Source organism: Canariomyces notabilis (assembly GCF_033297395.1).
Source record: "Canariomyces notabilis strain CBS 508.74 unplaced genomic scaffold N656scaffold_5, whole genome shotgun sequence".
Lineage (NCBI taxonomy): Eukaryota > Fungi > Ascomycota > Sordariomycetes > Sordariales > Chaetomiaceae > Canariomyces > Canariomyces notabilis.
The window spans coordinates 1,060,186-1,073,465 of NW_027041827.1; the positions used below are offsets into that span (position 1 = coordinate 1,060,186).

The window sequence follows — 13,280 nt, forward strand, 5'->3', positions numbered from 1 at the left end:
ATGCTCCGTGATCGCTCGTGCGTACTACCTAGGAATACGGACAGCAGAGTGGTTCTCGCAGACACACGCTGAGTATACAGGCCAGTGAATGCAGTGATTATCAAGTACTACGCAATCAATAGACAAATACTACCCAAGTACAACAACTCAGAGAAACAGATTCAACGGGAATAGAAGGCCACTGGCAGTCTATAAGATGGCTCCCTGTCATTGACAGGGGTTTTGAGTTCCTGACAAATCGGCAGAGTCTACTTCGTACCGCAGGCCGATAGGCTGGATTGAGTCCGTGTCGTGGATCTGGTCTGTGCCATGCCGTCTCCCTCGGCGGCAGATCTTTGAAGCTTAAGAGCTCGTGCCAAGAGTTTCAATGTGCCTGGATACGGGGGTGGCTGTGGGATGTAAGATCCACGCGCTGGGTCCATGACTACATGTCCAGGATGATATACGTATTCAAGGGCTTCTTGTGCTTCCATTTGATTACTGGTTTCGTTCTCCATACTCCATAGTACTCAGAACCACGAGGCGTCAAGTTTGACTACTCCACCAATGACAACCGGGAGCGCTTTAGGTTGGGGGTACTATACAATCCATACATACCGTGAGTAATACACTGGTACGAGGCCTCATCCGGCCCGTGAGCCATTTGATAGCTTGCGTCCGTCTGATTTGTGAGACATGATGAAGCCCTAGCACTCTTGCACTAGGTATTGTACAAGACTGCCTTCCACCTTGAAGGTTCTGGAACTCAACCTAAGACAGTGGCAGTGCAGACTCCTGCCTCATGAAGAAAGTTCACTTTTCCTGCAATCGGGTTGCATCTCCTCGTTCAGCGGCCGCCGGTCGGTTCCAAATCGTTTCAATGTGTCAAGGTGGTGAATGCGTTAGAAGGCGGCTGTGTTGGTTAGGTTTGAAATTCTTTTGTGCAGCAGACAGCAGACATTGGACCGTTTCGGAACTATGCGACAGCTCCATAGGAAAGTGATAATGCCTCATTCGTCGAGTGCAATCCGTATCTGTATACGTAAGTAACTACTAATCCGTAGTGACAGGTTCAATGGGGATCGGGGCAGGGACCGGCATTCATCAAATTGATTCAATAAGATTCAAATGCCGAGCCAAGACCACGGAGCGGGTCCCGAGGATCATGATTGAAACCGAGGCAAATCCCGGTGGTGCTGAATGGACCCCGAGATGGACCAAGTGGGTGAGTAATTCGGCTATCGGAGTAGGCCAGACCCTGTCGTGGAGCCCAGCGCCGATCTTCAAGGCGTCGATGCGTGTCCATCGCGGCCTGCGTTCGTGGGGGCAGCAGTCTTCTCTGTCTCAGCACTGTGTCACGCTTGTCTCGATCAAGCGTTTACCGTGACGGCTTCGACGCGTACTACGCCCTTGTCCGTAGACCTTGTCCGTAGAAGCGCATGGCTGGTATGGATCCATGGTTGTATCCAGGGTCGTGGAAGCCTTCTAGAATCTTGTCGCCGCTGGAGTCGAACAGTCCACTCTCTGCCAAGATTGGAACCTGAGGGGACACGAGACAAGCTAGTCTTCCCTCATGGCGACGCAGTTGGAGCATCTCGCGTAGGGCCCTATCTTTCTTCTCCGCGCTGGTATTTCCGGGACTCAACTGAAGGTCTGAGCCCAGCGGTTGCAGACTGGAGTGGGAGTGACGCAAGCCTTGAACCGCGACTAAAACCTCAGACCCCGGGCGAGTCTGGGTGACAGATGGGATGAGGGCGCCTACACATAGCGTATTGGGACTCGGTGAGAGTTCATCCCAGCTACAAGATCAATAATCCGCGGTGTTGTCAGCATGGGCCCACGACTTCTGGCATGCTTTTTGCTTCCACGAACCTTCTCGCCGCCTTATCCTGCCGCCAAAGAAGACATAGTTCCCCAGCATTCAACCGTACTTGGACCCATCTGGAAGCCCAAGTCAGCTCGGCAGTTAGAAGTTGACAATCTCAAGGGCGATCCTCACTTGAGTCAATCTTGCCTCTCACCGCGGGCCATTCCCACAGCCTACAACGGATCTCGCCACCAGGTTTCCCGTACGGGGACAGTGAGATAGACTGCCAAGATTGCGGATTCCTGCATAGTGAGCCATCATCCTAGGGCTTCGAAGGTCGGACAACTTTGCCTGACGACTGTCGCTACCAACTCGGGCGTTTAACTCCACGCTCTAGACTCGGGGGATACCCGGCATCAGCAAGCAATTTGAAGGAAATCGAGACAGGAAATCGGGTCGATCAACCGACCCCTCTAACAGTAAGGAGAAGGAAGGAGGCAGCATCCAAAGCGGAGAAAGGAAGATGTGCACATACGAGTACCTCCATCACCGTATGTAAGACCAAACTCATTCTTGTACTTTGTCATCCGGGCTAGGAAATGGAAGTTGAAAGGAGGAAAGCAATGGCCGGGCGACTAACACAATCAACCAGACCATGTCCCTCCCTGTCAACGGCCAATCGACATTGTAGTCCACTACAACTACTGCCCCAACTCAACAACCGACATCGTGACAGGGACTGTCTACCCGTGCGACACGCCACAGTTCGACGAGACGGCCGCACAGCAACAGGTCGACTACAACGACCCTTGCGCTACTGGCGGCTGTCTGGTTTCTCCGGAGTGCTCCTCGGGCGGATGCCGCCTGGCACAGCTGGGCGGCCGGTGGAGATGCTGCCAGTGCGGAGGCAAGGGCAATGAGTACCGCTGGTGTTACCATCGTCAAAAGACCAGCCCGGATACGTTCTGTTACCATGTCTGCTGTGCCGACTGCAGGTCAGACCCGGCTTCGTCATCGTCTTCATCATCCTCGTCAAAGAGGGGGGGATAGAGGGAAAGGAAAATGTGAGATGTGATATTGTTTAGTTCTGGCGCAAAAACCAGGTTGTGTCCGTCGCTTCCTGAAGCAGTGGACGGGCAAAGGAGAGATTGTAATAGGCAAGAATCAGCGATCCAAGATCACGGAGCCTCATCGGGCTGGCCGAGCTGGCGCGGCGCTCCCATCTTGTTTCTGATATACCGTCTACTATTTCCTCGTTAGTCGTTCCCTTATGCGGGGATCACGCTCTGCCTCGGTTCAGGGGCCAACACTATGAGCAGCCTTCTTCCAGAAGACGCGGTCCATCTCACACATGCTTACCTGATCCTCCCCTTCGACTGGTTGCCACAGTAGCGCCTTCAGTCGGGTATCGCCGAGAAGGTTTGATCAGGAAATTCTCAGACCTCAAACGCGTGTCGATGCGCCTGGTATCGAATCCTGGTTTCTTCAGCACTTCTCCTTTCACATCATAACATGACGCCTCAGTTCGGCTAGGGCAACTTGGCAATCGCCATAAAGGTAGTGTTACTGGACATGAGGCAAGCCCAGCATGCAGAGAAGTTTCTAGACGCCTGCATTCCTCTGAATGTGGCCATCGACATGGCTGACCACATGTGACTGAGGTAGATGGCGTACACACCTCGGAAACAGTACAGGAATGCCGGTTTTCTCCTGACATGAGTGGCCAAGTAACCCAGCCGCCTGTACGCCGCACTCCTCGGCAAAGGTGAAGTCGTGCCGCGGAGAGCCGATGTGATGGAGTCCACGCACGGCAGCCATCTCTCCGTCGAGTCTTCGGACCAAGTACATACCTGGGTTTCCTCAACTTTCGGTCTATGTCAGCTCAATTAGAAACTTGTACAGCTCTTCCAATCAAACAGGAGGTAAACTGACGTCGAGAGATATTTAATCTCAGAACTTGATTTCGATCTCCCAATTCCTTCCTGGCGCGCTAAAAATCGCAAGGGGGGATCCCGGCTGGTTTCCACCATTAACGAAGTCAAGAGATAGAGCCAGATCGATACGCGCAATTATTGTCCCCAAAACCGCCCCGAATCGATTTATCGGCATACTGTGTTTTGTCGATCTTTTACCCGCCAGTGCCGCCATGCAGCGCGCTCGTAGGTTGAAGATGGAATGTGGCTCTTTGCCCGCGGGGGCACGACCCCAGCCTCCAGTCCATTCTCTGTGTCCAGTAGGTGCATCTTCAGTGCAGTTCACAATGAGCGTATCTTATGCAGGTACTACGCCTTGTCAGCGCAGTCTGTCATAAAGCATAGCCTGAAGCATACCGAGAACAGTAGTTGCTCCTGGAAATTCGCAGATCCTCTGAGCACTGTTTTATGCACAAGTGTAGGTGCGTGGCGCTGAACCGACTCTAAGGGAAAGGTAAGTGAGAGTAGGATTGGATATTTCGCCATCTCCTACGAAGTATGCATAACAACGTGCCATTCAAATTCCCCAGACCGAAGATGGATGACACAGCGGTGTGAGCGATGACAACAGCACAGGCTATATGATCTCCCATGCAAAGAACACACGCCTGACAATCAACGGCCTTTCTCTGGATTTTCGAGCTCGCGTATGTACGGATGTATATATGGCCGGGTATTGTCGATCTTAAACACTGTGTGGGGGTTAGTGCTATACTTCCCATACAGTATGTATAAGAGCATGTTTGTAGACTAATGTAGGCTGTCGGGGTTCGGGGGAGGCGTTCCTAGTGTCAAAACTCCAGAGCTGTATAGAGAAGCCTCCGAAAACGCAAGGACTTGATTTCAAACATCGTGGAGCCGTAGTCTGGACGAGGGTGAGAGAAGGTAGCGAAGATGGCCTGTTATTCTCGTTACGAAATGCACCACTCGAGAAACCTGGATAGGTAACCATGGGTGCTACGCCTCTTTCCTGAAGCCTCCTGGAGCCTTGAGGTTGCAGGCTCGCTTGCTCACAAAGGAGTGATAGTATGACAGAGGTACAACATCTTGACCGTCCTGTGGAACCAAGCAAGGCGCCCAAGAGGTCGAGCGCATCCCTGATCTCGGGATGCCCGCGCATCCTTGGCCAATGATCCTTTCAGCCGCAGCAGAGACTATAGACGCCCTTGAGCAGCAGCATGTTAGAGTCTGGAACAGTGTTGGCAACAATCATGGCATCGGAAGCGGCCCGTAAGCCGTTGCGGACTCTGCGTTGGTAACTTGGTGAGAGATCTGGTGATAAATAAGGCCAGAGGTCGTTCTGTTGTCTGCTTGCTAGTCATTAGCAAAGTAGGACACACTAATAACCTGCCAGGCAAACGAAACCAGCCTGTGAGCCCGCCTATTAACTGTTCAGAAAATCTTGATAGACAAGATCCTCTTCCTTTTCCAGCAACCAGCCATGTGCCATGGGCATCCACATCACCATTCTTGCGGTCATCAGTCTGTGAACTGGCACTATTGTCCGTCAGCTCTCATCGACTTGAAGACGGGCTATGAGACACCATGTACCAACATCACCTTTGCCGCATCCCAGCCGTCAACCTCCAGCTGCCCTTTAGCAAACTGCGACTTTCACAGTGCTGGGCTTGAGTGGACCTGCTGCAATTGCGGAGGAAGGAACAACAGCGGGTGGTGCAGAAATATGCTGGCCAGCCCCAGATGGGAGAAGAACGCCGTTACGGACGAGTGGGAGTGGATCTTGTCATGCGATCATGGCTGTTGCAGGAAGTGTACCAAAGATGGTGAGTCGGACTGCCCGGATCATGATTTGAGATATATCCATTTTCAAACTCTGACACTTGTCAAGCTCCTGATCACCCGGAGGAGCACAAACGCAAAGATGGCGGGAAGGGCAAACATGTTCTCAAACGCCAGCAGAAGTCAAAACCAGAATCCTCCTCCAGTCAACTCCCGCACGACTTACGGTATCATGCTGGATCACAACGAAGAAGACGAGAGACAACTGCTTAGAAAGGATCGTTGCGTGAGGAAAAGAGAACAGGGAACTCACGGATGAGAAGGTGTTCTGAACCATTGAAGGCAACGCCTAGGGGTGAGGAAGAGGGACGAAGAAAGTTGGAACTGGATGGAGTATGGCTTCCTTCGAGTACCGTTGTTCCTTTTCCACCAGCAACAGTTTCTCTAGCGTTTCTCGAGAATCAAAGTCGACAATTACTCAGGGATCTGTTCCCATGTTCCCATACCCACTGTCTTTGTGACGCTCGACTTAACTTAAGTTGTGCTTTCGCAACAATGTGTGGGGGGAACCGAGTGTCGTACTTTCAAAGTCTGTCTTTGCCAGAACGAGAGGGTTAGAGAAAAATGGGCCTCCTCACCAAATTAATTTTCTCCTGGCTGGGAAGGATGGTATGGAGGTCATTAAGCAGGTGCGACTCGGGCAGGTCTTCAGGCGGGAAGTCAGGCTAGCCTGTGTTAGAGAAAGAGCATGGAAGGGTTCTCACCGTTCAGCAAAAGCCACAGCCTGCTCGTTCCTGCTGTGATTATTGGCAATATTGGATTTGGGGCCAGATAGAAAACGGGACCGTGGCCTGCAATACAAAGAGCATTGAAGGTGGAAGATCTTCACTGAGCCTAGACCAGGATCGTTAAATTACCATGCGACTGAGAGTTGGGGGTCTTCCTCATTCACTCCTGAGTCACATCCCTGCAAATTGCAAATGCAAGATACCATCACCAACTCCGTTGCTCAGGCAGTTATCTGGTATCTACCATTCAGGGCAAAGTCCGGCCAAATTGACAATTATGTGACCAGACTATCTTATCTTGTTATCTTTTGAATTCGAGGCTGATCAGGGAGGGAGTCTTGAGCCGTCGATTGTAGGCTTGGTGGTTTGCTGCTTCTAAGCCCGGAGTTGAATAGCCGAGATCAGTCGAGCGTTCATTTACACGTATCCTTCCCTCTGCATCTCGGTTCAAGGCGTGTATACCGAGGTTCAGTTACGAGGTGTCGTAGAGAGGATGATTTTCGCATACAACATCTTGGGCTGCACTAACAGCATTTGCGACCTTCGAAGTACTATGTACCTTGACTGGATCAGTTTCACGATCCTAGAATCGACGCGTGGCATCGCCGGTGTCACAGGGAGCTCTGATAATTTCAGGTGAAGGTATGGAGTACGTACATAAAAAGAACATAACCCGCAGCCTTACCCGCGTTGATAGATAGCACCACGTTCCTCTAACCTGCTTCCGCGGCGTTTACCCGGGAATTTGGGATCGTGGCGTACCTTATTGTTTTATCAGCCTTGATCGCTGCAATCCATGATTGTACTTGCTGTTGTGAACGTCGTGAACGTCACGAGCATGATCATCATGGTTAGGCCTACCCCTGAGTCCCACATTTCCCCACTTTGTCCAGGATCACAGTTGGCTGTCGGCCGCCCTTGGTGTAGCGGTCGGGCCACCCTCCTGCAGCAATCCACATGGCCAGGCTGCAGAAACGACGGGAGGTGGCCACCACGAGCCCGACCCGTTGCCCGAGCCGTTGCACTGCCTGATTCCCTCCCCCTCGTCAGTTGCACCGTCCTCCACCATTCCACTGATTCACTTGGTGTAGTGTGCGATACATTCAATCCCAAGGCCATTCTCGAGAAAAGTCTGACTTGCAATCTAACCCTTCATTGACCCCCTTGCAGCGCCAAAGAGCCCAAGACCGAGCTAATTACCGCTTGCTTGTTCGAGAGGAACATCCTCCCGCGGAAATTGACAACTCTCATCTCTCATTGTTCAGTGTTTCAAGTTTGCAGAGCCCACAATCCGCCATAGAACAATCGGAAAAACAAAGCAAGACAAGAAACACGGCGTAAACAGGCCCACCATCAATCATGCCTACATCCCTTGATTCGTCTCGCCCAATAATGTCAGCTTCGGTACGTCCTGCCTCGCTTTTCGTCCCATCGATTGCGCATTGCGACTCAACATCGCTTCTTATGACATCAACACGAGCGCCCGTCCCAAGTGCTCTCGTTCGCTAATCATTCCGCTCACACATCTTTTCCCAGGCACGTGCCTCTGTTCGCTACAGCACCTTCAGCATGGCGCCTTCAGTCACCCCGACAGTCCTCAGCAGCGACAGCGCGACCGCCGAGATCAGGCCCATCGTCGATGGCCTCGAGCGCTTGAAGAACCCCCAGCTAGCCGACCAGCGCGTGTACCTGGACGAAGAGAAGACGGCCACTTTTGCCAAGTTGGCCCTCGGCGCAAAGCTGGAGCGGGCGCTCGATCGACGGATGACCGGTCAGGACGCCGTCATGCGTCCGCGCAAGTCTTCGGTGGCCCACTTCAGCGAGAAGGAGAAGGCATAAAGCGCGCAACTACCGACAGCTAGATACATGAGAAGAAGAGACGAGGGCCACCGAGCCATCAAATGGCTCTTCGCGGACAGCATTCGCCGAGCCGGAATCCACATTGCTTGTTTCCCGAGAGAAATAGAGCGAAGGATCAATCTGATGTCGAGCGAGTTCAGAACGGAATGGATCGGTGGGGTTCATTAACATTAAGTTCGGGTTCTGTGTTACTTGGTTTGCAATTCTGAGCATCATTCTATCGGCATTTCTGCGTTGTTCGAAGAAGCATTGGTCACGAAGGCTTCAGGGTAACCAGCCGAAATGGCTTGCGGGGTTTGGGAATGACGCCGGCCAGGAGACCTGGGATAGAATCTATCACGACGCATCGCTAATGCCGAGATCTTTCTGTATGAATTCTGGGAGCACATGGTTTGACTGCCAAGAGGCGGAAACGGGCTGGATCACGACACTGCACCTTCCATTGGTCCCTTGCGAATAATAGCCCTCATCGTATTGTCTCCAATACCAACCGATTAGTTCCCCCAAACGCCTGACCTGCATCAAGAAACAATATACACAGCGCAGTACCTAAATGGACTTGAAACATATGCTATCCTTTACGGCCCGAAAGTCCCACCCAGGTCTGCCTCCTTTGTCAAGCAAAACCAACCTCCCTACGCATCCCTAGCCGCCTTTTCACCAGCCAACCTCCGATCCGCCTCAGCCAACAACTCAATCAGCTCCTTCTCCTCCCCCTCAAACTCAAGACCCTTGGCCAACCACTCGCGCGCCTCGGCCCACCTGCCCATCTCAAGAAGACACTTCCCCCTCCTGTACCAAGCCTTGGCGTTGCCCTGCTTCTTAGCCTCAACACTGGCCTCGGCGTCAACAGCCGCCTCGGGCCAGCGGCCCAGCTGCATGAGCGCCTGGGCGCGGTTGCCGTACAGCTGGTGGGCCTCCTCGCGCACGATCTGGCTGGGCTCCCAGGGAGGACGGGTCAGCGCCATCTGGAGGCCGAGCGAGTAGAACTTTATGGCCTCGTCGTGGTTTTGCTTGCGGTAGGCGGCGTTGCCGCTCTCGCGGAGTTTGTTGACGTTGGCGCTGCGCTTGGGGTTGACGGGGAAGGGCGGCGGCGGGACGCCGGGGCTGTCGAGGGCCAGCAGCGAGCGGTGCAGCGCGTTGAGGGCTTCCAGCTCGGCCTGGAGCGCCTTGTCGTTTGGTAGCGACGGGCAGGATATGGCTTTGGATTTTGGGTCAATTTGTAGCGGGATGAAGTTGAATGTTTCTAGGTCGGACATGGTGGGCGGTAGTATTGCTCGCTCTGGACTCCGAGGGAGGGAATCGAAGGATGGACGGCGTGGAGAGCCGGCCGGGATACTGTTCGTGCTGGGGCACAATTACGCTGCTTCGAACAAAATAAGTCCAACAAATGTTAAGCCAGGGGTACGGTGATAGTAACGTAGATGGTGTCTCGATTCGTGGGTCAATGGGTCGTTTGCCTGAACTTGAAAAGGACAGCTGTAAATGCTTGGCGAACTTCGTCGCTGGCCTTCCCCAGAAATCGTTATCTTATCAGCAACCCGCAGGTGGTCGGTGATTACCTAAGCTCATGTTCCTCAACGACCGACCCACAATTTCCCCACGACCCCACGAATGGGTAACACGTGTTGACCTTCGTACGACCCGTACGAGCTGGCATACCTATACTTCAGACCTGACTGACCATTGCACTACCCGTTGGCTCTTCCTTCATATGTCCACCCTAACTACGAAGTATGTTCTCTGACAACCCGGCAACGCGCGCTTTGCACACATCTAGTGGGTCTCCGGCCAGGAGACTCGACACACCGTAGGAAGCTAACCAACCTTGAAGACATAAAAGCGTCTCAACATCTCTCGCTAGAAGTAAAGCAGGTCAGTTCGACTCTTAAGGGCTTGTATCGCCACAGGATGTAAAGTAAGGATATATAGGGCGCATGAATCAAATGGATACTACTCACTACTAAACCAAACTATAGCCGCCCGGATACCCAAACAAGCAGTGACCAGCCCATAATCAACAAACATGACCCTCATACCAGGTTCGTGATAAGATTCATTCTGCATGAGATTATATCGTCTCTCTGCCGACACTGGGCTTCTCCCTTGAAAATGTTTCGGGAGGTGTCCAGTCAGATGATTTCGAAGGCTCCGAGAGAAACATCTGGGAGATCCAGAAGTATTCATGCTCCCAGCAACCCTCCGCTGGTGTCTTCGGGATCGTCTCCACTAGCTTGAAATTAGCACCCATCCATATATCCCTATGGAATCATTCAGGAAACGCTTACATTTCTTCTTGACGTGGGCAACCATGTCTTTCACGAACTTGAGCTGATATGGCTCGAGGAACATCAAGGCCGAATCTCCCACGTCATTCCAGTTGAAGTTCATGAGATCACACCGCTTGAAGTATTGCCAGTGGGCGAGCAACATCACGGCACTATGCTGTACTTCCTCAACTAGGCGGGTGAGCGGATGATCGATCTCCCCGTAGCGTGATTCCTACAAGTTGTCAGCTAGGCTTCATGGTGGAGATGGGATAAGGTACTTACCGGACCCCCTTTCGGGGCATTTCTCTTGGTACAACGGTACCGGTCCGCACAAGTGCAGGCCACCTGATGGAGTAGCAAGAAGGTCGCGAGGAAAACGGTGAACCAGGCCTCCTTGTTGCACGATGTAAGGAACGTCTCAAGGGTCCGAAGGACTTGGGGTGCGAGCTTTTTGTAGATACGCTCGTGTCGGATGCTGTCGAATTGCGCAACAATCATCCTGGGCACCGACACATGGCCATAGTTTGGAGCGTTGGGGTTAGTCTCTGGAGCCATCCCCAAGAGTTCGTCACCACAAAGCCATGCCGAATATGTCCCGTGTCCTGAAACCGGTGTTGTTAGCCACGTGCAAAGAGATTAAGGCCTAACGTGGGCCACCCACGTATAGCAAACCATAGGATAACAGCCTTCTCCAAGAACTCCTTCTGATCCGGGTTCTTCCTGGCCTCCTTTCGTGACTCGGCGCCCTCCAACTTGACTGGTTCCTAGAGATTGTTAGTGGCTTGCTCCAAACCAACAGTCCTTGGCAAATCTCACAGGTAACGAGCTACAGTGTTTGGCAATCATGGCAAAGGTCTGTCTGATCATGCCGTCCGAGTCCTTGACTGCTTCCGCAAGACCATCAAGAGCGTTGTGGTAGATATACTCTTTGAAAGTCTTAGCAGTCTTCTCGGCGTCAACAAGACAAAAGGCCTTGATTTCTTGGGTCTTAAGCGCCCCGTTGTCCATGTATTGCCGATTCGATATGTCGCCATCCCTTTCGAGGAACCGCCGGACACGTAGCCGCACCGGGCTCTTGCAAAGGCCTTGGTCCATCAGAATCTCATAGATGGTGCTATCAGGATACTCGGTAACATCCGTTACTTTGGTGTGGTCAAAACGCTGCGTGAGTCCCAGGCCACCGGCCCGGAAGACCGTCATGGACGTGACCTTGAATCGAAAACACGGTAGGTTGTGGATCGTCTTCTTTGAGTCTCGATGTACACTAAGACAGGTCTCGCAAGGCGCGAACGGGCTTTTGCTGTCGAGCTTGTTGGGTACACACTGCGACACATTAGTATACCGAACACTCGTCTCTCGACATGTTCGAATATCACCTACACGAACACGTTGATTATGACACCGCAAGCAGGCGCCCATGCTTCGGGTGTTAGAAGTCTGCTTCCGCAGCCCCTCATCAAACCGGCCGCGCTTCTTTCGGTCACGTCCCCCTTCGCTATCCGACGAATTCACCAGCTCTTGCGCAACATCGACAAAAGGACCGCTCAAGTCAGTCTCAGCCGGTACAACCACCTGTTCATCGCAATCCGACTGATCAGAATGCTCATTCTTGATCCAGTCTTCGTTTTCTGGCCGCTGGATGACCCGAACGTACGGTCGAGTTAGCTCAGGGAACTGATCCTGCGCAAGGGCATTCGTATTGTCATGCGAAAGTGACAATACTGGGTTGACCATGGTGGCGGTGGTGGTGCTGGGGTCTTGAATAATATGAGCAACAGCATTCCCTGGGTCGCCTGGGAGCTCATCGAACGTTGAAGTTACAACGGCCTGTGCTTTTGAGTCCTTCACATTATGCAAAGGAAGGTGCCAGCCGACTTGGCCACCTGAGCCACCAAGGCTGTACATCGATCGCCCTCCCGCCATGTAAGGATGGCGGCTGTCGGGCCCCAGGGGAATACCGACAGGAGAAGGAACCTCTGAGCCGGTGAGGGAGAGCGAGGGAGAAGGCAGCGAAGGCCCAGAGAAATAGGAAGGGCCAGCCGGAGGCTGGAACTCGACCCCTTGGAAAGCAGGCAGGGGTGGTGCAGGAGACAACCACACGGGAGAGAAGGGAGACAGCCCATCAGCGGTGATGTAGTCAACAGGTGAGGGAGGCAAGGAACCCCACGACGTGTGACCAGAGCTCACTGCGGCATATGCATTCACCCACGGCTGCGGGATAGGCGGGAAACATCCAGTTGGCTCTGCGGCAAGCGCAGGTACGCCCAACTGCCCGTTCCCCTGCCTCGGCACCCTCGGACTGGGGTTGCTGCCCTGAAAGTTAGACGACCCTAGGATTGGAATAAGTGCTGGGCCTCTAGATTGCTATCAAACTGCTTAACGTACCTTGCTCCGTGGTTGGCCATACGGTGATGGCCCCAGCATTGCTTGTCCCACCGCCGTTCTGAACGGACGTAGATCCCCCATACCACATACCGAGTGCTCCTTGAGGTATGCCAGGGCTGACCTGGAGACTGGGCAAGGCGATCCGAATGTCTCTACTTGGGCGAACAAACGCCCCATCCCTGCGACGCTTCTTTGCCGCCCGGAATCCTGCATCCGTAGGGCTGCTGGGGCTGGGTAGCACAGTGAAGCCGGTCTAAAGGTCATGGTGTTAACTGATGAGCATGAACTCTATAAAAGGGTGGGGGGATGGATTCGAGGGAAGGGGAGGGGTTTACAAATGCAGGGGTACCAGACATGGAGAAGGTATTGATGTCAGTCTCCATTATGTGCGGTCGCTGGTATCGTTAGCCTCCGGCCCGCGTTGCTGCTTCTGCCCGGCACCAGATGGTTACCGCCAGGTACTGATTGCTTGTAGCAC

General features: G+C 53.1%; 4 protein-coding genes across 4 annotated transcripts; 1 reads left to right on the forward strand and 3 right to left on the reverse strand.

The window, feature by feature from the left end:
• Positions 1–2,786: 2,786 nt before the first annotated feature.
• On the reverse strand, positions 2,787–3,589 carry N656DRAFT_549983 (uncharacterized protein). The gene is made up of 2 exons (XM_064810044.1): positions 3,146–3,589; positions 2,787–3,031 (listed from the first exon to the last, which is right to left on the reverse strand). The coding sequence occupies exons 1-2, from the start codon at positions 3,501–3,503 to the stop codon at positions 2,868–2,870; spliced, it is 522 nt and encodes a 173-aa protein (XP_064672393.1). The 5' UTR covers positions 3,504–3,589; the 3' UTR covers positions 2,787–2,867.
• Positions 3,590–7,546: 3,957 nt separating this feature from the next.
• Positions 7,547–8,454, forward strand: N656DRAFT_550718 (uncharacterized protein). The gene is made up of 2 exons (XM_064810045.1): positions 7,547–7,691; positions 7,824–8,454. Exons 1-2 carry the CDS (start codon positions 7,647–7,649, stop codon positions 8,124–8,126), a joined length of 348 nt encoding a protein of 115 aa, XP_064672394.1. The 5' UTR covers positions 7,547–7,646; the 3' UTR covers positions 8,127–8,454.
• Positions 8,455–8,782: 328 nt separating this feature from the next.
• N656DRAFT_796445 (TPR-like protein) lies at positions 8,783–9,406 on the reverse strand (the record flags this gene model as incomplete). The annotated part of the gene is made up of 1 exon (XM_064817525.1): positions 8,783–9,406. One exon carries the CDS (start codon positions 9,404–9,406, stop codon positions 8,783–8,785), a length of 624 nt encoding a protein of 207 aa, XP_064672395.1.
• Positions 9,407–10,218: 812 nt separating this feature from the next.
• N656DRAFT_705157 (uncharacterized protein) lies at positions 10,219–12,151 on the reverse strand (the record flags this gene model as incomplete). Its single annotated transcript, XM_064811245.1, has 6 exons — positions 10,219–10,376; positions 10,430–10,649; positions 10,700–11,019; positions 11,079–11,181; positions 11,234–11,740; positions 11,798–12,151. The coding sequence occupies 6 exons, from the start codon at positions 12,149–12,151 to the stop codon at positions 10,219–10,221; spliced, it is 1,662 nt and encodes a 553-aa protein (XP_064672396.1).
• Positions 12,152–13,280: the final 1,129 nt, after the last annotated feature.

Coding starts and splice junctions, on each gene's coding strand:
- N656DRAFT_550718 (XM_064810045.1), top strand. CDS start 7,647: ATGCCTACATCCCTTGATTCGTCTCGCCCAATAATGTCAGCTTCG. Junction 7,692..7,823: donor GCCCAATAATGTCAGCTTCG/GTACGTCCTGCC, acceptor ATCTTTTCCCAG/GCACGTGCCTCTGTTCGCTA.
- N656DRAFT_549983 (XM_064810044.1), bottom strand. CDS start 3,503: ATGTCAGGAGAAAACCGGCATTCCTGTACTGTTTCCGAGGTGTGTACG. Junction 3,032..3,145: donor CAGTCGAAGGGGAGGATCAG/GTAAGCATGTGT, acceptor ACGAGGAAATAG/TAGACGGTATATCAGAAACA.